The following is a 26651-nucleotide window of genomic DNA, read 5'->3' as shown; positions in this document are numbered from 1 at the left end:
CATAGCTGTCATGGTAGCACTTTCACTATTAAGAAAGAGGAGAAAATCAAGCACCGCTCCATCTTAAGATATTAAAAACAACAATTCTGAACAAACAACTCTGTGAGTCTTAAAGGATGTGAAGCTGACTGAGAAGCTCTTACTAAAAAACACAATCAGACAAACAAGAGGAGCATTTGACCAAATCCGCCTGCTGAAGCTGCTGGGTCTATCAGAACAATGGACTGAGTCCAGACATCAATTCCATTGAATGATTAATTGCATGTTGAAAAGCAGAAAATGCTCCATTTAATTTACTTGAAAAAACAATGTAAATTAGGACATTTGAAAGCTGAAAACAGCAGTTTAAACAGTTTCTTTTAACATAAATTCTCATAAACTCATAAACATGTCCAAAAGAAATTACGCTATATTAAAATATGTAATTTTTTTTACACTGGGTACATGATTGCTGGGTCACACCAAAATACTGCATTTGTGTTATCCAAGGCCAAACACCATTTTAGACCAGGTTAAAAGCTCATAACCATCACTGCACTTGAGATTTGTAAGAGGAATGTTAAAGTATTTAAAGCACCATTATGGGGGATTTGCATTTCTTGCTCCTGGGCTCCCTCTACAGTCAGGAAGAGGAATTTTTCACTTTGTCACCTTTACACAACATGCTTTACACATGCATTTCTGCATAATCTGAGAGATACAGAACCATCGCTAACAGTGAAAAAAGCATTGTAGACTGAGGTGGTAGAGTCAATGCAGTTCTCACAAGCATTGTCCTGCCTGCTTCTCCAGACTTATCAATGAGCCCAGTTATCAATGAGCCAAGCCCAGAGCAGAAATGATAGTGATGCCATTTTCCCTGTTACAGGTCAGCGGAGCATCAATATGATTTTGAAGCTGTTATTTTAAGGTAAAAATGCTACATAACATTGCTTTAATGTTCTTTAAAAGGCTTAAAGAACCTTCACTTGATATACAGGTTGTTTTCACCCTTACAAATCTATCACAGAACTGGCTCTTAAAGGGAAGCAGGCTTGTTTCTTCTATGGTATTGCTACGATATAGGTTTATAGGTTTTGTGTAAATACATGTTAGAGCTGTTTTACTACTGGGAAAGGTTTCTAGAGGTTATTTGTATCCAGACACTTTTTTCCTGAGCAGTATGATTTTCCAGCGGCAGACAGGATATCTGTTGTAATTGTCATTTCTAGAAGACAATGTCTTCATAAGCTGTATGGTTGTCAAGGTGATTACGGAGTCTACATGAGCAGGTCTCCATGTACAGAACACACAGTTCTCATTTCTCTTTTGCACACACTTCATGAGCTGCACCTTTGCGTCTCTGTAGTTGGGTATACAGTAGATAAGACTGTAAAAGAGACTGGTGTGCTATTCCCAGTACAGGTGACCATCAGGCTGGACTAATGGATGTGTCATCTGACCATAAAAGTTAGTTCTTTTCAGGTACTGGATACATTAGCACCATCCTCTCACCAGCCCCTGAAATCCATCCACTGTCTGTCAGTACGAACTTCATTACGAAGCCCTTCATCCACTTGAAGAAGAAGAAGAACCTGTGCGCGTGTGTGTGTCCAGCAGACCGTGCTGCGTTTCGACCCCCTCCCCCTCCTCTCCACCCGTCTCTCTTTTCTATTGGTCTGTCTGGAAGTGGCACTTGCGCGCGCCAAAAGCTTCCTCGCTGCGCCAGTAGCGTCCGGTCAGCGCAGATGAGGCGGACGCATCGTGGCGCGCTCTCCTCTCTTTTACGCACGGAAGCTGGCTGCAGTGGGCAGCGCGCATGGTGTCCAAATGAGCCACCGCTCGCACGGGTCGTCGTCCAACATACAATGGATTAACAGGAAAGACATGAGCGTCCGAACGGAGGACAGCGTGAGCCTGTGCCAGAGGGCACTCCAGATCGTCACGGAGCTGTGCCTCGCCGGCCACGTCGACCGGGAAAAATGCTCGGACATCTTCCCGATGGAGAGCAACATACCAGGTAAAGGGAGTTCAGGTAAATCTGACTAAGCACCACGTTTCTACCCTTCCTCTCCACCCCTGTGGAATCGTGTGCGCGCATACAGCTGCTGAAATAGCCGAGTCGAGCAAGAAGTGTATTCAGAAAGTTCTTTCCGTCTCGTTAGGGGTCTAATACGAGTGACCACGGGCTTTAAGGGGTCAGCAGAGTCGTACCGAGAGCCAAACTGTGCGCGTAAACTTTCTATGAAACGATCCTTCAGGACAGTTTGTGCCAACTGTAGCTCGCGGCTGGAGTGCAACAGGTTGCTGCAGGAGCTTCGCCTCAGCCTCCAGCGTAAAATGCATGGAAACGAGAACCACAGCTGCACGCTCAAAAACGTTCCTACAGTCTAAGAAAGGAACTAAAGCAGATGTTTGAGTTACACATTTAAAATACGTGTGTTCTGATGTCTATATATGCAGACCCTACACTGCTTTGAATGGGAATATACCATGCCATAAAGAAATCCATTAATAGTTCATACACCTGTTTATTTATTTATCCATTCATTCATTTATTGATTTGTATTTATTTATTTTTAATAAATATATCATTGAATTGTCCCTTTTTTATTTATGAGTGAATACAGATTGTATGCTGCCTACATTAAGCATAATATCCATATATATATTATGCAATTGTTTCCACAGCATTCAGAGGCTAGTATTTATAAAGTCCCTTTATGGTTATACAGGTGCGTTAAGAGGGACAACCTGTACCGTTTCATAGTACATGCACTGCATGCTGGGCTGCACGTGACAAATGGTAGCACATGACTAATGAACAGTTATGCATGGCTGCGTGGCTTTTAAATTCTGACACCTGTTCCTCACAGGATCGCTAATCTGTATGAAATATGAATGCTGTTGAGCAGCAGTGCTGATATACAGCTCAATACACCGCGCCAGGCTGCTGATAGGGTGCCACCCTTGTTCCTGTTCTGGAAACGTGTGTATTGCATAATAAACCTCCAGCATTATCCTGAACCCCTCCTCTTCACAAGCAAGCACACACACACACACACACTTACACACACACACACAATGCAAGACCTTGCTTTATTGACAGCATTCAATTCTGGCAGTTGATGTCTTTATATTGGGTAAACACTTTCTTGATGAATGCTCCACAATTACTTTGTAATTACTACAATTAGTAATTTTTACATTGACATCCATTGTTCAGAAGATTTTTTCTTGTCCTGTAAAGATATACATACGGTTGAATCACTCATTTGTTTACTCTTTTAAATAATTTCTAATGAGTCCCACCATTGGTCAAGGGTATCTCCAAAATAGCATGTATCCCAGCTAACATGTCTATATGGGGCTTGTATGAGTTGCACAACTGGGAACCAGACATTTTTGGCCTCAGGTTCCACATTGGCCTCACATATGGATGCCCACCATGGTCAGTGATGGGACCAGAAGGGGTTAAACATGGGCCCCATCTGGGTTGTCCACTGCTTACAGGGCCTAAATGGGACCCCTGTGAGATTAAGGTGGGCTGTAATGATGGGGCCTTTTTGGGAAACTGTTCATGTTCAAGTTCAGGTAAAAACACATGTAAAAACCCACTCAGAGCCCATGCTCACCTGGAACCCACCCAACCCATCTTCTACCCTTGTGAGCCCCACATGAGCATGTTAGCTGGGGGGTTGGAAAGGCTGCAACCAGAAATCTTTAAAATTGTGATTGCAACTAGAAACCACATCTGCATTTTCTGTTCAGACTTTGGTTGTATATGATAGTGTTCCCTTCTCTGCAATACAAGACCTTTAGTCTTCTCTTTCTTATGCTTTGCCCTTTCTCTTCCCCTTTTCTCTCTCTCTCTTCCTGCCCTCTCTCTTCCGTGTGTGTCTGTCATGCACTTTTTTCATTGTTGCTGGCCTTTTCTGTCTGTACTGTCTGTCTGCCTGTTTTTCTGTTTCTCAATTTCTCACTCATTTTCACTTTACCCCTCAACTCTTCTCGTTGCTCCTGTTCCTCCTTCTCTGGCTCTTTCTCTCCCTGCCGTACCTTCTGCCTCTTTCTCGCCTATCTTTGTTTCTTCCTTCCTCCCTCCCCCGACCATGTCTTCTTGTTGCCTGTAGACATCTCTGTAAGTCTCCTAGCTGTGGTCGTGGGTTTCTGTGGGCTCGCTCTGTTGGTAGTCTCTCTCTTTGTGTTTTGGAAGCTGTGCTGGCCCATCTGGAGAAGCAAGGCCCTCTCCTCGCAAGCCGACAGCATCCCGCAAGGGGTGCTCCTCGAGGCTCCCCCAGCCAATCTGCCGCCACCGCCTCCCTCGCCCCGCCCTCAGCCCCCTTCTGCTCCAGAGCCCAAGTCAACCGGGGTGTTGGCCTTGGGGCGCCAGGCCTCTCAGCAGCAGCAGCAGCAGCAGCAAGACGAGCAGGAGGAAAGGAAGAGGAAGGTGCCTGAGGTGATGGTGAACGGCCGCAGCTCAGTCAAACTGCTTGAGGCAGCCATGAAGATCAGCCAGACGTCACCGGACATCCCGGCTGAGGTGCAGCAGGCCCTGCGCGACCGCCTCAGCAAGCAGGCCAAAATCCAGAGGCAGACCACTGAGCCCACCTCCTCCTCCAGGTATCAACTCTCAACCCAGCTCTTCCCACTTAGAAACAGTAGTCGTGTAGGAATGTTGAAAAAACCTTGTAGGTGTACAGCTTGACACGATGTCTGGCTTTATAAATGAAATTATTATATATGAAATGTGTGACAGTATTTCCCTTAATAAAATAGTCCATCTATATAGAATACTCTATTCTAAGAAAAGAAAACCTAGAAACAAATACACAACAGAAAGGAGAAACAAACAATAGCAGTGTTGTATTAATAGAAAAACTGAAGAAACAACTTTCATCCACTCCTCAAATGGTAGCAAGATGCACAAAAAACACCCCAGATTACCAGGGAGACACAGATGTACTTATAGAACAGGTCTTAGACACTTGTAGAAGTGTATAAATGTAAATTTGCCAGTAAGTGTATCTAATAAACTGAGTGAAGGCAGGCTGACTGACAAATGGAAAGGTAGATAGCCTTACCGGAGGAGGTTAAAACTGCAGCAAAGCTCAATAATAATATACCTGAGTTTGGGGAAATGCTGGATAAGCAGGACACTTGTTGACATCCAAATACCTCAGATGGTTCTTTGACTGATGCCATAGAAGAACCACTTTTGATTCCAAATAGAACCATGTTCGTTTTTACTTTTCCTTCTTTTTTTTTGCCTGACACACGCCCCCCTCCCCTTTTGGAGAGCCAATTAATCTTTATTACTGGTAATACAATTTGTTTAGTGACTGCGGTCAGCGTACAGAGGGAGAACATAAATTACTAGACATTCATGCAATCATGAGGTAAGGATATAAGTAATACAACTGACCAAAAATGACCAGCAATTTGTGTAAATATATAGAACATAGAACATTTGTACCCTCAAAGAATGTGTTGAGCCAAGGTTATTTAAGACACCTGCCTGTATTTGTGTATGTGTGAGTGTGTGTGCATGTTAATAAGTTTGACCAGGAACATCACCTTGTTTGTAAAAGAGATGTGCAAGTATGAGGAACTGATAAAAAGTCTTCTTTACACACTTCTAAAGTTTCTTTAGACCTCTTTAGACTGGTGTACATAAACTGAAACTCCAGTAGAGGAAATTAAGAAGTTACAATACAGCAATTATGTATTACTGACACAAATGTGCAAAGGCACACACATAAAGCTTGTACAGCAATAGAATCGGACTCTCTGGAGCAGATCAGCATCAACCTTTTGACACCATGCCTAATGCCAGGCATGGGCTAGAAGGATAATAAGCCCTATAGTAGTAAGCTGTGGAGCAGTGGAACTGCTGTGTTCTCTGGAATGATGGTTGCTGCTCCATCCAATACTTTTGGGATGAGTTGGGAAGTTGGGGTTGAGGTGAGGTGGTGATCATCCAACATCTAACCTGACCTCACTAATACTAAAGTCTTCTCTCCTGGACAGTTGAGACAACAAAAGCAGGATAAACTCCTTTTTAATACCCTATATTTCTGTATAAATAACAATGAATAAGCAGGTGTCCTAATACATTTGTCCATATAGTTTATATTGTTGCTGTCAGGCAGCTGTAAACATTCAGGAAAAGGAACAAACCCTGTAAAATAGGTCCCTAAGAGTGAATATAATACCCATGTCTATTATTCTAGACGACGTAATGTGCAGAATAACCGTATGTTTAACTACTAACTGTCTTTCCTGTTAACTACCGTATTCACAGCATGTTCAGTACCAGTTCTTGAATTAGCACGGTTTATTGCATAATTACACCCCCTCTCTCAATCATGGTTGCTTGTCATTCGTCAGATTCAGGGAACACTTTTTTGCATGAGGCATTTGAATATTGCAGCTGACTTTGAGACTGTGCCAGCGTAATCTCATAAGAACGTTAACATTGACATTAGCCGGCATAATCTCCAACATCCAGTTTCCTAATTTAATATTCTCACCTGAACCGCAGAAGACTGTCTGTGTTGGGGAGGCTGCTGATATTAGAATGCACTGAATCACACAGTTTACCTTTTCATGCAGCTGTCTGCCATATCTGTGATTTAAGCATTTCTTGGCTCACTTCCAAATTAAAAGATAATTACAAGGGATCCAGGGAACATTTTATGTTTAGACTCTCTTTAATGTAGGGAAAACTATACACAGGCTGAATGCCTTAAACACCGAAAAGGCTTCATTGAACTAAACATGCAGGAGAGTGGTTTGTCATTGTTAATCAGTTCTATTCAGTCTATTCAGTCTCATCATTGGCAGCCAAGGTTATTTCAAATACTGGATGAACAGGCACTAACAAAGTTTATCATCATATAATGCAGCTGTCGTAACAAAATGTCTTCAGCTCCATGGTCATTTTATTAGAGAAGGGGGAAAATGTTCTTATAAGCACTTATTCATTTATTTTTTGATTTATTTATCAACTTATCAATCATTTACTGTAAAAAAAATATATCATGCAAAAAACACAATACAACTGCTTTCACTTCATGGAGTAGTAGAACTCCCTCCCTCGCCACACCTCCCAAACCGGTTGACAGGGCCCCAGCACGCCCCCTAGCCTCTGCATCAGCCCTGTAATCACTGCAGCTCCAAAATCTGAACGCCCAAGTCATGCTGCCATGACAACGGCAATTAAACAATCAGTTGTTCTTCCCTTTGTTTCATTTGCGGCCCCATGTTTAAAGAGAGCTGGCTTGTAATTAGTGTTGCCATGCAATGGAACTGACATGCCGGCAGCATTTGTCCTACTGGGGACCATGACGAGCAGCTGCACTCCTCTGCTGATGGTGGCCATTACGCCACAGAGCTGTCATTAAAAGCCCGGCTGCAGCCTAACGAATGAGGCGTCTTCACAAATTACATGTTGATAGCATACAGTGCAAGGCCAAATGAAGCTTAAAGGTCATCTGCCCAGAAAGAATGAGTTGTAGGAACGGTGCCTTGCTTGACTCAATTGGACATTGTCCCACACCACATTTGGCATGGTTCTGTGGAGCGATGCCATAGACGAACAACCTTTGGTTCTTCTAAGAACCTTAGCATCTTCACCAGCTAGTCTGCGCTTAGGTCTTTTAGTTGGTTTCACATTGCTATGGCTAAGATGTACAGAATTCTCAGACTGGTTCTGTAATGTGGCAGAAATATGCTCGGTTACTTTCACATCCACCTCCATTAATGCCAAAATGAGCTACAAACAGTGGCCTACACATTCATTCATCAAATCCAGATATATCCCTCAGATCTATCCAAGATAAAGCTCTTCCCATTATGTGGCATGAAACAGACATGTAGTGTGTAACTGGATCCCAGTCACAATAATTAGCAATAAACCTTACTGGATGTTAGATTCTTTTATTGATTGTTTGTTTACCCATTAGTTTGAATTCAGCCAATCGAGTCTCCAGGCTTTGCCCCAGCTATGCATGGTTTGTGGTTTGTGTGACAAAATCAAGTGCTTCACTACTGCGCATCTGCTCTTAACAGTAACTTGTGGAGCAAGAACGGTTGTAGAGCCTAATGTTAAAATGGGCAGATTATGCATGCACTGAAGTGTTGATGTTCAATGAGAAAATTATGCTCTGTGAGTCCGAAACAAAAAACTCTTTAAAAAACTATTTTGGAGAAGAGATGTCTAAGCAGGAAAAACATTTTAAAGAAAAAAAAGTAATGGAAGTTCTACAACAAACTGAACAGAAGCTCACTTGGAAGAACACTGAGACCCATGATCTTGGTGGACCATTAGTTGCTTTAGGTGCACACCTAAATATGGGCAGAGGGTTCTCACCTGTTGGATCAATATAAACAAAAGTTTAAAATCAACCTTAAATGCATGGTTCTTTAAAGAACTATTCTGTTAAAGAGTCAGGTAAGCACAAGGAAGCACGATGTGGATTTTCCTATTTTCTTTCATCTGTAAAATAAAGTTCTGCAGTGCGGTGAACCAGGACTGTCTTAATACAGGTGGACATTGGTGGACTATGGCTCAATTGGTTGGTGCATACCAAACTATGGTTGAAATGTGTAAGCATGAATAACAATTGTAAAGATGAAGGGACTTCCACATTTTAGAAGCGAACTGAACTTGTGCAGCGAACTGAACTGGGATTCTCTTAGAAGTGGGTTAAAACTTGTGATGTTTGGTAGTCCGAAGCTCAGTTCGGATTGAGGGTTCACGTGTGTTGGACCAAATATGGAAAAGATGGAAGTCAACCTTAAACTCTTTGGCTTTTTGAAAAACCATGTTGAAAATGAGATGTTTCCACATGAAGAATCATTTTAAAAAGAAATTTTAGGAAATTCCACATTGTGGAAGTTCTGCAGTGAACTGGGCTGGGGCTCTCTTGGATGCAGGCTAAGACTTTAATTGTGATTTTTGGTGGACCATACCTTGGTTGTTTGGTGCACATCTCAGTATGGGTGGAGGGTTTTCATCCATCCATGCAAATTAAGTAAATAATTTGATGCAAATGCATGGTTCTTTAAATAACCATTTAGTAAGTGAGATATGTGAGCATGAAGAATATTTTTAAAGACAAAAGAACACTCATATTTTGGAAACTCAGCAAACTGAACTAAGACTCTCTCATACGTTCAAACCATTTCGAAACATTTATTCATGAGTTCTTTTTCACACTTTGCTTATTATTTGAAAAAAATCCGTACACCTGCTGTCTCTCATCAAATGTTCAAAACTGTGTGTGGTTTCTCATTTATCATTATTCCTGGGCAGTGTGCTGATCTGCAAGCTATGAAGGTAAGATGCTTCTAAGGGTTCTTTGAATAGTGTAACCACTTTTGGTTACACAAAACACAACAAATGGAGGAGTGTGAAGAACCTTAAATTGGTAACATTCATTTCATGTAAAAACTATTTACCAATTTAAAGGTTCTTCACACTCACACATCTTTTTTTTACAATCATGGTGGTTTGTGTAACCAAAAGTGGTTCTTCTGCCCTTAGAAGCACATGATTTAGAAGATAGATGGACTGTTAGAAGAAAGATAGACTGTTACTGATAGACAAATCCATAAACTTAAATGAAATGCAGACAGCAATGAAGTTTGAGTCGCTGCTGTGCCTTATGCTGTCTGTGCCTTATGCTGTCTGTGGCCGGAGGTCCTCAAGAACACAATTATCCACACTCACACTGGGAGAGAATGAAGGCTGCTTCTTCTGTCGCCAGTAACCTGGGGGTCTACTTGGTCACGTGGAAGAGGGCAGAAACTAGCGTTAATCTACAACCATGCAAAGGTGCTCAGAAATGCTACATGACTGATTGTCTGGAGAAAAAAGCTGGCAAGCATTCACAGCCTTTGTCCCTTGTGTCAATCAGAAGAGCTGTGTCACAGGGAAATGTTTCCTACAATGACATTTGAGTGAAAAATGCTGAAAAAGAAATTCAGTGTGGTGATGAAAATGATCATCAAATGTTAAGGCCTAATGTTTCTGTGCAAACTTCTTAATAGAGCTCAGGCTGTGAGGTAATTGCTTAAAGTAATTGCTAAAAAACTGCCATTTCCTGACCATCTGGCTGCTAATGTGAACTGAACATACTGTCCCATGTTCTCACTAAAGGCTTAGCTGAGTATTGCCATGCTGGGCAGCTAATCACCAGTCAATGACAATAACATGGGGGAATGAGAGGGTTAATATAATGGCAGGCTGTGAGAGATTTTATGCAAACGTGGAGGGAGAAATAAAATGTTAAGACCTAAACAAATCATATTGGCACGAATTCAGAAACAGCTACACTATCATTACACTGACACACGTTTTATTATACCTGTGCTGGCGTCCTCCCACATAAGACTTACAGACACAACAGAAAAAAGGGAAAAAGGAGAACAACAGCAACAATATGACACATTATTGGATTTATATTAAGCACAGGAATTCATCTAATTCTATGTTGAGAATGTGTTTCCTACTCATAGGAAGCTTCCATTAAGATCAATCTCCCAGTCTTAGGCGATCCCATGAGGCCATGTAAGAACATAGTACTTTGTTTTGCAGCAGGGTTTGTGGCAGGAGCTGAATAATAGTCCCTGTTTATACAGATACTGATAAATGATATTGTACATACTCATACATAGGCATTCAGTGAGAAGGGCAAGTGAGAGAATTGCAGGGTGGCTCAAGAGGTAGGTGAAGTACAATCAGCAAAAATAAAACAAATAATAAAATTTCTATCGCTGTCATAAGACATTTATAGAATGTTGTCAAGCAAAAACCTTACTTGTTTACATAATGGGAAATATGGCAGTTGCCCCAATTTCAGGATAGAGCAATAGAAAGGCTCCAAAATGACTTGAAATAAATTATTTTTCCATTGAACGTTAAGAAGGTTTTTTTCCTCCTCATGTAAAATTGCCATTTTGGATATATAGAGTTTTGGTGCAACAGTAACAAAATTGTCACCTTTAGGCTCCTGCAGATGGCGCTGCACAAGAATGCTCGGGCTATAAATACCTGCAAGGCGTGCAGTTGGATTCAGAGATTGAGAAGAGGTGGTACATGTATGGAAAATGGTTCACATAGTATATAAATATATATATATATATATATATATATATATATATATATATATATATATATATATATATGTGTGTGTTTTTCTCTTTTCACCTTTAATGGAAGTCAATCTAAAATAATTTTATTCCTAGTCATTTCCAAGTCATTTCAAGTGTTTCAGCTCACTGCTGTTTTTCTTTAGAATGCTTCCACTCTCCTGACATTACTAGGCCTGGCAAGTGTCTGAAAGGAGGTTTGTGTGAAACATTTTCTTCAAGGACAGAGTCACTTTATTAAAAGTTAGGTTATTCATGCTGGTCTCTCAGATGCATTCAAAACATTTGCTGCTTCTACATCAAACTGTTCAAATGCTTTAAAAATGAATTTCACATTAAATTCACATATTAAGCATCTTATTAAATATATTCTGACAACAACAGGTGCTGTTAATGAATAATACACTATTGTTAGCTTGTGACACCATGTGACACCAATTCAAACAACAGCTTGCCATTGAGAATGTGGTGTGATGTGGAGTGTTGTGTTAATGCACTGGTTTGTAAAAGCCATTTTAGACATGACTCACCTAACAGAGCTCAACACATTTAAATGCCTTACAGAATGTTTTTAGCGTGCGATTCCATTTGACCACAATTTTTTCGACACTATATGATTTTATGTGATGTTGCGGTGGCTTTTATTATTTCCAATGTGGAGAACTGTGTCTTTTTAACGGAAATAGGTGCCAGTTGCTAGGAGACACCAAAGAGAGGAGTTAAAAGTCGCAGTTTGCTTGAGGAATGGAAGTCATTATGTGTGTGAGGAAATGGGCTGAAGATCCACTCAGAAGTACTAGAGTGAGGATGGAGGGCCTAGTGATTCTCGTTCCTGATTGTTTAACAGCAAATCTTCAAGTTCTGATGAGGTTCAGTGCCTGTCTGAATCAAATTTACAGCAACAGCCGTTGGCAGTCGTGGCTTCCTTCTAGTACATTGGAGGCCTTGTGCAAATGTGGGTAATGCAGGTCTACTTGGCACATTGGGATTTGTACTTAAGGTGAGTTTGCCTATCCTCATTTTTCTACCATCTTTCTTCTAGGCACAATTCATTCCGTCGTCATCTCCCAAGGCAGATGAATGTGTCCAGCGTAGACTTCAGCATGGAGACCCTGCCTGTGCGGCAGTCTTCAGCAGTCAGCATTGGACGTATCAAGCCTGAGCTCTACAAGCAGAAGTCTGTGGACTCAGAAGAAGGGAACAAGGAGCCGGTGGAGACCTGTGGCAAGTTGAGCTTCGCCCTGAGCTACGACTATGAGGAGCAGGCTTTGGTGGTACGCATCCTTAAGGCCCTAGACTTGCCGGCCAAGGACTTTACGGGCACCTCTGATCCCTACGTAAAGATCTATTTGCTCCCTGAGCGTAAAAAGAAGTTCCAGACACGGGTCCATCGTAAGACACTCAACCCAACGTTCGACGAGGTGTTTCGGTTTCCAGTGGACTACGAGCAGCTGTGTAACCGCAAGCTGCACTTCAGCGTCTACGACTTTGATCGCTTCACAAGCCATGACATGATCGGTGAGGTGGTGGTGGACAATTTGTTTGAGCTGTCTGACTTGTCACGCGAGGCTGTGGTCTGGAAGGACATCCTTGCATCAACTACAGTGAGTACACTGTGTGTATGTCTGTGACAGTCAGAATTTTCTAACATTGCTATCCATGATTTTGCCTTTGCAGGTGGACAGGAAAGAATTGCCCCATCAAATGCTTAATGATTACGGTTGGTACCCTAAAGCTGTTGGGTTCTTAAACATTGCCGCCCACAAGAACCAACAGGGTAGAAGCATGACGAGGCATTGCGGGCTTCATTAGCAAGTAGATTGATTTGTTACATAAAGCTAGGTGTGAGGGAGGACTTAGTTCAAGCCTGATTCACCCTTCTAGACACCCACGCACCCCTTCCCAAAAGAGATAAAATTAGCTTGCCCCAAACCCACAGGGAATTTGAACCTCCAACTAGATCTTCCATGCCTTGAGACATGACTGTAGTCATATGTCACAGGTTTGGTATTGGCCTTGTCCTACTGTCACGCTGCCATCTTCCTTTTCAACATAATATGGCTGATATCCTCCCATGTCATCTTTTGGATGGGTTCCTTTGTCTTCTCTTGCCCTGCAATATTCCAGCCCACTCAAAACTACGCCTCAGCAGATATCATAGTTTATGTAACAACTTCAGTCATGCTGTGTCAGTTTTTTTTGTACTTTTTTTCTGTACAAAGCTGTTCTCTTTTCACGCTCAGCTGATTCTGATGTGAGAGAGCTTGCAGGAACTAAGGGAAAGCGCCCTTATCTTAATCCATGCGGAGTGCAGAAATTACAATTTCCCCAACATTTAGAAACTTGAGCGAATTCTCACTTTTGTCCAGCCATATACAAGAAATACCTGACATGCCTGTCAATAAAGGTACAACCAGCTGGGTTAGCTAAGGTAATGTGTTGCAAATTTCATACTGTGTTTTGCAAGACAGTAAAAATGAATCCATTCTATAAATAACAAAATTATTAGCTTCATTATTGGCTTCACATGCACATGTCATGGCTTTGGCAAGTGAGAGTTCTCACTACACAAGTTAATTAGTAGAGCAGGTCAATGATATAACGCATAACTTACACCATATGGACAAAAGTATTGGGACATGTACGCATTACATCTACAGGTGCTTTTATGACATTCCTTTCTAAATCCATTAGCAGTAATATGAAGTTGGTCCCCCTTTTGCAGCTTTAACAGCAGGTTTATACAATGTATTGAGTCATCAGAGTGTTGGAGACTTTAATGCACTATACTCACTATGCCTCAGCACTTGGCGACCCCACTCTGTAAGTTTATGTGGTCTGCTACTTCGTGGCAAAATTGCTGTGGTTCCTAAATGCTTTCACATTTATTTATATTCTAATATTTGATTATATATATATATATATATATATATATATATATACATCCTTTACATTCATAGACTTACCCTTCAAGTTTGACTCTGATATTATAAAACTGTTGTGAAAATAATTGATCTCATAACGTAAGATAGTGACTCAGTCCTCAACTCAAGTCAAACTGTCGAGCAGAGTTCACTCTCAGTGACTCACATATGCTTTCCTAAGATGTTCTAGCATCCACCCTGCCCTGGTCAGATGGGGAGAGTGAGTGCAGACTGGTTTACTGCTGAGAACCCCTGTTGTGATGACTCACTCGTACTAGGGAGCACTATAATCTCTCCCGTCTACAAAGTTGGGCACATCAGCCTCTTTGAGGCTCATAAGCACCCTGGTTGTTGTTGTGTCGATGCATTGTTGTTTAGATGCCTCGCAGCACTCCTTTCTGCATATAATTCGGTTGACAGGGGTGTGTATTATTGTCCCTGTCATGTTGTTAACGTTCTGATGTGTTATTATGTCACTGTCAGCTCTCGTCATTCTCTCAGTTTCTCTCTCACTCACTCTCTCTCTCTCTCATTATAGGGTTCCCAAGCTTTAGTCATGAAGAGCCACAGCACTTCACAGTTCCCTCCTGTAGTGTACAAAATGGAATTAATCAGCTAATTGTCAAATCTGTGTATTGTAGCCAGGAAAGCACCAGACTATGCCATGTGGAGGATATTTGAGGGTGTACAGATTGAGCACTCTGTGAAGCTCAGGCCATTTTAATAAAAAGCATCAGAATTATGTTAATGTTAAGAGCAAAATCCCATTTTTTCATTCTAAAATGAGAATTAATGGCATGTTTTAGAGTTTGTGTGATAAGTGACACTACCACCCCTTTAAAACACAAAACTGTCCTGGATTCTTTGATTTCCAGTGGCAACGTATGGCCCCTCATAAGCACAGTACAGTACAGTACCATCTGTGGGAATTGGAAGTTTAGCAGAGAATGCTCTGTTCTGAACGTGACACAAGCACCAGCTGTAATTTTACTGATTTATCAAATCAGTCTGATGATTAGCATTTCCTAAAACGCTGCCAAAACACGATGACGCCTACAATTCCTTAAATTGATAGAAAAATAAACAACAGCAGAAAAACATGTGTATCACGTCATTAATTAAAAGATCATCTCTGTTACATTCCTGGACTGTACTTCGTGAAATCAAAAGCTATGTGGGAGTTCTGCACGTGCAAGGCACAGGAAAGCATTACTCCATCTCCAAAGCTCCAGGGACGAAACTGATGCTCAGAACCAGCTGTTCCTTGAGCTCCAATTGTGGAGACAGTCTGGTTACTCATAGATCCCAGAATAGTCTGTGCCATTGATTGCAGCCTTAGCCTGTCACGCTTCCGCCGCACGTTTAAACCCTCTATTTTGTGCCTGGTTGACGTTTGTGGGCCTAATTTTGTCACCACGTGTTGCAGTGCACGGCTGAGCGTCGGGCAGCACTGCGAAGGCGTGGAAGTCAGATGGGCAGGAACAGGAAGGGTGTTATTGCCCCGAAAAGCTGTAGGTTGTCTCAGTTAGTCATGAACACAGTGACATGACGTGGCCCCTGAGCCCGCCTACAGCGCTGTGCATTCACAGTTGTTGACAGGCTTGGTCAGGAGGGGAAATGTAGGGTGACAGGGGGTGTTCCTTAAAGCCCTAATCAAGAATCATGGCATCCAGCAAAGAGTGTTGCAAAACAACAACAAAGCACTTAGAGGAACAGTGTTACAGAATACGTATTTATTACAGTGTAGCAGTTTAGTGTTGCGGGCACACAAAGATTCTGTATTTCCAAAATATGAACTTTATTGGAGAAAAAAAAAACTTTGATTGACCAAATTATGACACAATGTAAAAAATACAACTGCCAGATTTGCATTAGGTCAAAAAGAAAACTTGTCAAATCAGAAAAAATGGAGATACAAGATTTTGGTGTGACAGTATGCTAAAATAACATTAAAGATGCAGCATTAAACAAAGAGCTAGTTGTCATGATAGTGGTGCTTTGACTGTAAAGAAAACCAATGAAACTAATGAAATGTACTAGTACTAGTTGTACTACCAGTTATTATCTGTGGTATATATTAATTAATTAATCAATACAGAAATTTGCACCAAAAGTCGCAAAATGTCAATGATTAATAATGCACTCTGTGTATCAACTACTGAAGTAAAATACATGATATTAGGCAGAATAAGCAGCACAAAATTGACTGTTTGACATTGCACGTCCTGCGATGTGACTATTGTCCATGTGCACATAGTAATTACAATACATTGTGAAGCCCTTTTATGAGTTATTTGTTGTTTGACTGTACTGTAATTGCATAATAAGTAGTTTAATGAATAACATTTACATTACATTAAAGATCATTCTTTTTTTGTTACAAATTCAAGAAATGGCAGAAACAAGCCAAAAAGTAAAGGATGCTTTTACATTTCCAGAATAACTTACCAAATGTAAAATATCTCCTTTTACTCCTATTACTTTAATATATTGAATAACCATCATCACACTTTATTGTCTCCAATTTTATATGTTTGCAATTTTGTTTGTAACTTTTTGATTGTAAATTTAATTGGCAGCTGTTTTTTTTCACTGTGCCAAAGTCTTACAGTGAGTAGACCAATAAAACTGATTTGAAATGACTTAAATAATAAAATCTTTTTATATTAAATTCAATGAAAATGTAAGTAAAATACTGTGTTGGATATACAAGGTTTATGTATATTATCAGCCAGGTGTGAAACTCCAGCTCAAGCATGCTTTATCTAACTCACTAAACTTTGCTGGCCACAACCTTAGGTTCCCCAACCCTGTCAAAAGCAAAGATGCTGATAAACTAGTAAGCATATATGAGCTGGATTTGCCTCTATTTGTGATTATTTTGGGTAAGAAGGGGATTTTTTTTTTGCATTGTTAGATTTTAAACAATAATTTGGTTTGATTTATCTTGATAATCAAGCTTTTGCTTTCCATAACTGACTGGAAGATCCCTGATAACCAGTAGGCATACGGTTAGAACACCATGTGGCATATCAGCACCTTCCTTTCTTATCCTTTCTTATGTTCCATTAAATATGAAGCTAACGAATTCTGTAGTTCATGGCACGGACACCATTAAGGAAAGAGAAGGTGGAAAATAACGTAGTAAAAGATGTCAGAGTTGCAATACTGTCGCTGTCATGCAAAAACCTTTATTTCCATTTTTGTAATTTTTCACTTTTTGACAAAATTTGAAACTAGAAGCAGTTCTTTATGTTGTGTCACAATTTCATGATGAAAGGACCAATTGAAATGGTCTGACTTGGAATAATATTTGTTTACACTGACCTCGCTGAAAGGGAAGAAGAAGATACCTGTGTGAACACATTTAATTTTTTGTGTGTTGTTATCTTGCATAAAAAGTCATATCTAAATGACCTGCCTTCTCTAAATTGGTCAATTTAAATATGAATAAGAACGACTACAGAATCTTCTGCCTGTCTAAAGAGCTGTGGTTTTCTTCAGCACCTCATAGCTCTCATAACCAGTCATTATGAAAGTCTTCCTGGAAAGCCAGTTGTGATTGAAATCTTCGAGGAAAGAGCTGTCTTTCTCAGAAAGAAATGTTCAGTGTTCCGACAGGGACATATAGTTCTTCTCCTGTGTGTTTTTTTTCATGACTAGGTTTTAAAGAAAACAAGTCTCTACTCCTTAGATTTAATATAAGATCTTTGTTTTGTTTGTTGAGCAAACATTAGTCCAATATCAAGGGCTTTGGTAAGACAAATAGAATATTCTTTGGACTGTCAATCCGTTGTGTTTTATGTTTGTGGTTTGCACAGAACTCAAAGTTCTCAACATAGACAAAAAAAACAAACATTTGTTTGGGGATTTAATGTATTGATTTTCGAAAATAATTATCAAACATGTCTGGTTTGAAGGTTTCTTATGTGTGAATTTAATACGCTATTATTTAATTATTATCTATAACTGTGCATGATCATTCCAATGACAGACCTCCTGCACTCACACAGTGAGTTCCACTTAGGCTTGTGATGCTTATAAAGATCAAGAAGAACTCCTAAACAATAACCATGCTCTTTGTACTTATCGCAGGAAAGCGTGGATTTAGGAGAAATCATGTACTCCCTCTGCTACCTTCCCACGGCTGGCCGTATGACCCTGACCGTCATCAAGTGCCGAAATCTAAAAGCCATGGATATTACTGGCGCCTCTGGTGAGTATACCACCGGACTTACCCGAACCATTTTCATTAGACCAATAGAAATATCCTAAAGTGTAATATGTGAGTTATGTGACCTTTATACACTAAATGTACAATTCTAATAAATGCATTCAGCTACATTCAATTGCACCCATCGCTGACACAGAAGTGCAAATGCACACTCACAGCTTGTCTAGTCCCTGTGGAGAAGTATTAACATTAGAACAGGACCCTCTGAAGCAGATAACATAATATAAACTTGTTGGCATAATGCCGAATGGTGTAGACAAGAGGGATTTAAAGCCCCCCAGCATTGAGCTATGGAGCAGTGCAACTGTGGAATGGTTGTGCTCCATCCAAAACTTTTGTGAGTTGGGGAGTGGAGTATGAGTTGGGGTGGTGATCAACCAAAATCCTGACCTCACTAATACTCTTGTTGATGAATGCAATCAAATCCTCAGCTCTAAAATAGTTGAAAGTCTTTTTCTCTGGACAGTAGAGACAGTGACTCCAACAAAAGCAGGATAAACTCTTTTTTAATACCCTTGAATTCAGAAGAAACAATGAATAAGCAGGTGTCCCAATACTTTTATCCATATACTGTATGTATTTGCTTCCTCAGATCCATATGTTAAAGTCTCGCTGATTTGCGATGGTCGGAGGCTCAAGAAACGTAAGACCACCACCAAGAAAAACACTCTCAACCCTGTGTATAATGAGGCCATCATCTTTGACATCCCACCCGAGAACGTGGAGCAAGTCAGCCTGTCAATCATGGTGATGGATTATGACAGGTGAGTGGTGTGTGTTCAATAGCTGTGGGCCTCCTTGACTACAATTACAACTTGAAGCATGGTTTAGAAGGTTACAGGATGAACAGTATGGCTGCAAAGTGAAGGGGCAGTAGATCAAATATGAGCATGTATGAGAAAGTGGGATAAATTACTGAGGGCAGTTTGACTTTCTTGTCTTAAGACCATTTGAAATAATCACCTTTGTCACATTGTGTGAACATCTGGAGATGAATGGGCTGATAGATATGCTCCAAAATGACTTGAAATAAAATTGCAGTGGAATACGTTTAGGCTAAGAGAAGATTTTTAGAGATTGTGGAGAAGTGAGATTTTATTATTCTTAAAAAAAAAGTTGCTTGATTCCATAGAAGAACCACTTCTGAATAACCATTGATGGAAAGAACCACAGGCCTTATTCACCATTCATTCTTAAAAAGAAATTTATTCTAAAACCCACTCATGCAGTTTTCTCAAATATTCTGACATTCACCAGTGTTTTCTTATTTGAACAATAAGATCTGACAAAATAAGAGCATAGCTGTGAACAATTCTGCGGTTCTTCAATGGCATCACTCAAAGAACCCTTTGTTGCACCTTTGTTTTTAAGAGTGTACAGCAGCCATGGTATGATGAACTGAAATGAAAAGATTAGTTATGCTTTAATCAATTTAAAATGGCAAAATAACTTCATCAATCAAGCAGAGGTATGTCATGCAAACCTGGCAATTATCATAAGTCTGAAAAGGCATAATTAGACACAACATTATTTGACAAGTCATGTCATGAAACCACCACTCTTTCATTTAATTTCTCAGTTTTGAGATAATCCGAGTGCAACAGAGCCTTTGTCTGAATAGAAACAAGGAAACTAAGGACAAAGGAATCCAGCACAGAACTGCCATCACAAATGCAAGCATTTTCAGAAAGGATTAACGCTGACAAGAAAATATTAGTCACTGATGCAGACTTTACTGACAATACCCTCAGTACATGTGAGAACAAAAAGTGTGAAATTAGCCATAAACTAAAGGAGAAATAAGAACTGAACTAATATGAGACTAAAGTAAGCTGAGTAAATTGAGAAAAGAAAACAATGAAAGTTAAAGATTACCATAAAGTGAACTTTTCTGCTCAGGGTTGGGCACAATGAGGTGATTGGAGTGTGTCGGGCAGGCCCCGATGCGGAGGGCCTGGGCAGAGACCACTGGAATGAGATGTTAGCTTACCCACGCAAGCCCATCACACACTGGCATGCCCTGTGTGAGGTAGGTAACCTTTTTATGGTAATCTATAGCAGGGGCTTAATGGACAGTTGTCCACACATTTCCTGTTTGTTTTTAAAAATGCATATTAAAATGTTCATTTTAAAGGGTTCAAAGGTGTTTATCTAGGGCCGGTTTGGGATATTTCTTTTTAAGGGTGTTTATTGACTCGCAACAACAGTGCAATAGGGTTTATCACATCGAAATATGTTGGTATAACAGAGCTAATGTGGCTAAAGCAAAACTACATGATACATACCTTGAGTTTTACGTTATTGACTTATCTGTATGGGACTGTTTAAGCTTAAGGTGGCCTCCCTGAAGTATCTGTCAAAAACCCACCTCTTGCCATCGCCCAGGATTGGGCCCTTCTGATTTTAAATATGCTCTGCAAGGATAGTCCAGGACCAGAGATGGGAACCACTGCTACTGTTCAGTATATCTAAATATCTTTGATCTTCACATTCTCATTACAGTGGCCAGGAAGAGCATCCAGTTTTGAAAGTCAGGGCTCCTGCCCGTCCCCGAAGCCTCCACAGACTCCATAACCATGGCAGATGAGATCCTAAACCACACAAGTCTCCTCAAACACTTTAGCGCACATGTGCTTTGGTTTGTATCAATGAGCTATCTATTTTTCTCTTGTCGTAGCTTGTAACATTGCGTCACTATGCCAGAGGATGACTCAGTGCAGGTATGTCCTGCTACACACACCTGATGCTACTGTATTACCTCTAGGACTTTGTTCTGAAGATGTATGAGCTGTTTGGAGCAATCAGCAAGGCCCTCAGTAGATGTGACAGATGGCGAAATGATGGAATAGGGAGGTTTGACAGTGTAATGATGCTATGTCAGTTGGATGGATGACATATCAAATAACAGCACTTACCATTTTGTCTTTTCTAAAATGTTGAAAATGAGGCTGTGTTTACTTGATGACAATATTTGAAAATATAGATGTGTTATTTAAAAGGACAAAAAATAACCGAAGTGGCATGGATATCTAAAATCTAAACTTACTGTGTTTTTGTGATTTAAAGGATAAAACAATGTCGAACACTGAAACACTGTCACGTGTGCAATGTATGAGTATAAAAAATGATTTATGACAGTAAAAATGTATGCAACTGTTATTACTAAGATTTAAAAAAATATATATTTACATATCTTAATGGTTTATCAAAGCCGTGAAGAAAAGTATTTCCATTTTATTTCAGACAATGCTCACCTAACAGTAGTCACTTGACAACTGGTAAGGGGAAAACAGGAGCATTTCAGCAGCATCTTAAAATGTAGTTAGTAGCTAGGAAAAGTCAGAATAGGCCATGGTCCACAATTTTCAGTGCTTTGGGTACATTTAGATATATAACCGTTTTTATTGCAGTGCTTTGTTCGTCCTAAAGTGCAGGTCAACAACCTCAGCCTTACAAACAGTCATCCAGGGTCATGTGTAAGTTCTAAGATTGGTGCTTTTGCTTTATTCTTCATTTCTTAAAAAAATAAATCACTGAGAAAAGCATCTACAATTTAGCAATGCATTCAGCTAAAACACTGAAACCCTGCAAAAGGTTTGATGGGTTTATAATGGAATATTTGGCAAACAGATGCTACTTGCTTTTGTTTCCAGCACTTTTGCTTAGGTTCAGAAATTGAACATGATGGAACAGTTGGAAGGATGCATGAACCTTTCACTGAATTTATTTTCAAGACACTTTTCCCGTTTTATTGTTTTTTTGTTTTTTTTTGCATTCAACAGCTTTTCACTGGAACTGATAAAAAAGAGATGTGTCACAGTAGCCGGATGATGTAGCGTGAGCATTTGTATTTATTTGTTGCCATCATAAAGCAAAGAGTTTGTGCCCCAGCACAGCTAACAGTACATTATCAATTATCATTGCCTAGAATTTTAATAATAATGCTATCTTTAGGTTATTCCTGAAATATCATATTTACAAGGTGAGCGCACATTGTCACAGACCCCACTAACAAATCAATCTAATCTAGCCTTAAAAAAGGCATTCACACATGAAAAGTCTCACAAGCAGTCAGCAGTTACACATGAACACATGAACTTTCAGGCTAAAACCTTTTTTTTTACACTCTTACCCACATGTGACAAAACTACAGTACTGCACAGATGTCAGAGACCAACCTTCTGTGCTGGTCAGTTAATTGTTCTGAGAACAGTAAGAACATCAGCAGCTTCAGCAGTTCAATTTCTTTAAATATTAAATATAAATAATTTAAATATTTGATTGCTGAAATGGTTCAATGCCTGGCAAAGTGGTGCAGCCCTATGATCAAAACCTCCTATACATGGTTCTTCAAACAACATTTTAAAAATGGTTCTACATAGCACAACAAAATTGAAGTACTATATAAAACCCTATATGACTACAGTGTATACATTTGCTCAGACCCACAGTATTGAGTGTCTTCTCATAGTGGAAGGATGGACAGAGACAGCTGTAGATGTTCTTTTTTTTTAGATCTGAAGTTAAGCTTGATTTTCTTGTGTTTTTCAAATCCAGTTTTGGAAACTTTCATAAACAAATGGAATGTAATCTATCAAATTTGGCCATTTCTAAAAGACATAAATAAAGAGTGGTCTCTGACTTTTTGCGCAGTACTATTTGTTATATGTGTTATATGTAGTTTGTAACTGGATAAAAACATCTCTTTTGTAATGTGAATCTCTTGCTCACAAAGTAAACTTTGTCTTAGACAGAATAACAAAATAAAACACATTATATTTTCCAGTGACAAACTTTTGGCCTCTGAACTTGTGTGTAGAAAGGTAGCATATTAGTCTCACATTTCCAGATTTTAACAGATATAGGAATTCATTAAAGTGACTAAAATTACACTACACAACTCTATCTATCTATCTATCTATCTATCTATCTATCTATCCCGTTCTTAAGCCATATAATAACAGTGCATGAGCGCCCATGAAAAAGTAGTGCATTAAGTGCAACATATGGTCTTATTTAATTAAAACTCTAAAAAACTTTGCAGTAGATGGAAATGATTTAGGTGTTGAATGTATGCCACTGAAATAGGTTGAAAAGGAACAAATCTTTGTCTGTTAAATCTTTGACATCTATTAAGTGAGCATTAGTTGCCTTTGATAAATTTATATAGAGTAAATATTTTATTAATTCATTTATTTATTTATTTATTGTAATTGATTTTCAAATGTGATGAATAAACCAAATACAGAGCAGGTATGAACTATGTCATTTTCCCAGTGGATTACAGAACAGCCAAAGCAGCAATTAGAGTAGGGCGCTTTGCAATTATGCAAATTACTCTTGGTACTTTTCCAATTTCCTCTATGTACAATGTTTTTTTGACCAAAGGTGTAAACCTAAATTTACATTACACTGTCCAAAAATTGATTGCTTGCTGATTGCAGAGCTGTATGCCCTTGATTTTATAATGTCACCATAGCAACACAAGCATGCCGAGGACTGACTTTATCAGTACCTGCTAAGATTTGGTACATTTTGAAATGATGGCATATGTTGTGAATTTCACAATACTCACTTGGTGGACCTCTGACCCCTGCCTTTTAATTGTTCACACAAGTAATAATGCAAACTAACATGGCAATTACATAAAGGCTGTGTACTGTTAACTTTAATTTGCACATTAGTATAATGTCTCTGCCCCAGTACTCTGTTTGAGTATGAGAACAAAAGTAATATATTCTTGTAGCATGCTGACACAAGCCTCTGGATTTGATTGCTATCATTTTAAAAAGTAGAATTTGTGCTACTACAGAACTTTGAAAATTGTGTGTGTATTTGCACATATCCTCCTTCCTGGTGCCAACGTGCGTAAATACTTGAGACTTTTCTTGAACGTTATGTTAAAGTGTATTTCTATTTGTTTGGTGGTAATTTGTACTATGAGCTTGTGATCTTCGATAATATCTTTATACACAATTTGCATCAAGTGAATTGACTCATCGAACTGTAAACTTGGTAGGATTAGCACTCTGTTTGCTGAGAATACCGTTCTCCGAGGATCTGAAGGGATTCTCAGTAAAATACAGTGCTTTTTGGTCATAATTGTATTTGGCAACAAAAGTGGTCGCTACACTTTGTCATGACATGTACAGTTTTGTGATAACTTTTGTAAAACTATTCAGTAAATATTTGAAATATAATTTTACTGTATCTGTTTCCTATGTATTTTAACTAAATAAAAACAGCTTGTCAAAGTGCAGTTTCATCAGTTTCCTGTTTCAATTTTTTATTTGTTGTTTATTTGTTATTTGTTCCAGTTTGAATAGTTACACATGTTAGGGCCCCAGAAGCACTATACGGACTTGGAATTCGGACACACCTCTTAATTATTGAATTCTGGTGTTTCATTCAGTCCCATTGCACCAGGTATATAACATAATGCACCTAGCCATGCAGTCTGCCTTTCCACACATTAGTGAAAGAATGGGTGGTTCTAAAGAGCTCCCTGAACTCCAGCGTGGGTCTGTAATAGGATGCCACAGCTGCAACAATTCAGGTATTGAAATTTCTTCCCTCCTAGAAATCCCACCATCAACTGTGAGTGGAATTATTGTAAAGAGGATGCTTCCAGGAACCACAGCAACTCAGCCACAAAGTGACAGAGCATGTAGTTACAGAGCAGGGTCGCAGACCCAAATGAAGAGAAGCATAGTGCATAAAAGTATCCCAAACCTCTACTGACTCAATAACTGCAGAGCTCCAAATCTGCTGTTATGGATGTCATAGACGCTCCTATAGGTATAATGGGATAGGTGTCCTAAAACTTTGAATAGACCACGGTTCAAGTCCTTGTATTGGGGCTAATTGTTATGGATCACAAGATCCATAGCACCCTGCTATTACTGTATATTTTGAATTGGGATATGTAATAGCCCAATATTAATTTAGCGGGACTATAAACAATAAAGGGGGGTAAATTCCCCCTAAAACTGCCCCTTCAAAGCCCTTGACAATGGTAATTACCACTGAAGATGTTGCACAAGTGCCAAAAACACACACACCAAAAGAAAAAAAACATGAAAAAAAGGTACTGCTCAAAGGAGGGGTGAGCTTCATATCTCTGATGTCCACAAAGCGCTTCTTCAAACATGTGGTGCACATAGGCTCACCTTGATCAGGGCAACGGGCCTCTGCCTCTTTATCTTGAAGGATATCAAAAGAAGTCTCCTACAGAGGACTGGCTGAAAACCAGATCTATTCAGTTGAAGGCTGGTATGGCAGCTTGGCATTGCATTAGCTTTCTGTTGCTGCATAATCACCACCATTTACCAGTGGGAGTAAATAACTTTGACTTTGCCTATTGAAGGTTATTTAGAAAATGTTTGAGAAATTGCATTTCTTGAAACAGTAGGCTATTTGATTATTATTATTATTATTATTATTATTATTATTATTATTATTATCATTAATGCATACTGCTGGTGTGATTACAGAAACTACACTAACAAATACCACATCTTGCCTTTAATGGCAGGTTTATATAGATGTTTGTATATGCCTGACTACACCACTAGCAAAGATTGGCTGACAAATTGTGCTGCAATGGATGGGTTACAATTAGTAATTATAGAACTATAAAGTGCACATGGTAAATGCACAGGGGCCTAATAATATTGCTAAATAGTAATAATAATAATAATAATAATAATAATAATTTCAATGACAATAAGTAGTTGCTAGCTAGTATAAATTAATACAAAAAAATAACACTTTTGCTTCAGTGGGTTACATACAGATATGAGCTGCCATTACAGTCTGTTGCATGGCTGACTTTACAATACATGATGCTCTGCCGGAAGCTCCAATTCTTTAAACTTTTAAACATGTCACATTTAGCTGAGCTGTTTCTTTTTTTTACTCATGTTCTCTCCAATTTGGATCACCAATTACCCAACACATACATATTCTCCTACTATTGCATGCAATCCTCCTGACACTGAGGGTAAAGACAAACCCCGGAGAGGGCAAGTTCAGTGTGTTCAGCCAGACATCACATCTTTTTGGAACTGCTGTCAATGCACCAATTCCCGGCAAACAACATGCTCCGGATGCCGAATGCTAGCAGCAGGACCGGGATTCGAACCAGCGATTATCTGGTCATAGTGACTGCACCTTACTCTGCTTGACCACCCCAGAAAGCCCCTGCTGAAGAAGCTAGATTCCTTAACAAATAAAGCAACGTGCATTCAACCTTCAACCATAAGGGGAACCAGACAACTAAACACTATGACGCATTTAAAAAGAGTTACAGAGACTGTTTGAATGTAACATTTGAATTTAGAGCACAGACACACTTT

General features: G+C 39.6%; 1 protein-coding gene across 2 annotated transcripts; it reads left to right on the top strand.

Moving 5' to 3' along the window:
- The first annotated feature begins 1723 nt into the window (after positions 1-1723).
- On the top strand, positions 1724-24553 carry syt10 (synaptotagmin X). Of its 2 annotated transcripts, none has more exons than XM_072673075.1 (7): positions 1724-1999; positions 4113-4602; positions 12179-12740; positions 18156-18276; positions 18887-19058; positions 20194-20323; positions 20797-24553. In XM_072673075.1, the coding sequence occupies exons 1-7, from the start codon at positions 1810-1812 to the stop codon at positions 20866-20868; spliced, it is 1737 nt and encodes a 578-aa protein (XP_072529176.1). In that variant the 5' UTR covers positions 1724-1809; the 3' UTR covers positions 20869-24553. The 2 variants fall into 2 exon arrangements, with proteins under 2 accessions (XP_072529176.1, XP_072529175.1); XM_072673074.1 differs by having other exon boundaries at positions 1724-2014.
- Positions 24554-26651: the final 2098 nt, after the last annotated feature.

This window comes from Salminus brasiliensis, chromosome 2 (genome assembly GCF_030463535.1).
Source record: "Salminus brasiliensis chromosome 2, fSalBra1.hap2, whole genome shotgun sequence".
Taxonomy (NCBI): Eukaryota; Metazoa; Chordata; class Actinopteri; order Characiformes; family Bryconidae; genus Salminus; species Salminus brasiliensis.
Note: the sequence above shows the minus strand (reverse complement) of the source record. Positions and strands in the feature narration are given on the sequence as shown.

Excerpts from the sequence above, each read along its gene's own strand:
- syt10 (XM_072673074.1), top strand. The coding sequence starts at position 1,810 with ATGAGCCACCGCTCGCACGGGTCGTCGTCCAACATACAATGGATTAAC. Across the intron at positions 2,015-4,112 it reads ACCAGGTAAAGGGAGTTCAG|ACATCTCTGTAAGTCTCCTA; the intron begins GTAAATCTGACT and ends TGTTGCCTGTAG. Across the intron at positions 19,059-20,193 it reads ATGGTGATGGATTATGACAG|GGTTGGGCACAATGAGGTGA; the intron begins GTGAGTGGTGTG and ends TTTTCTGCTCAG.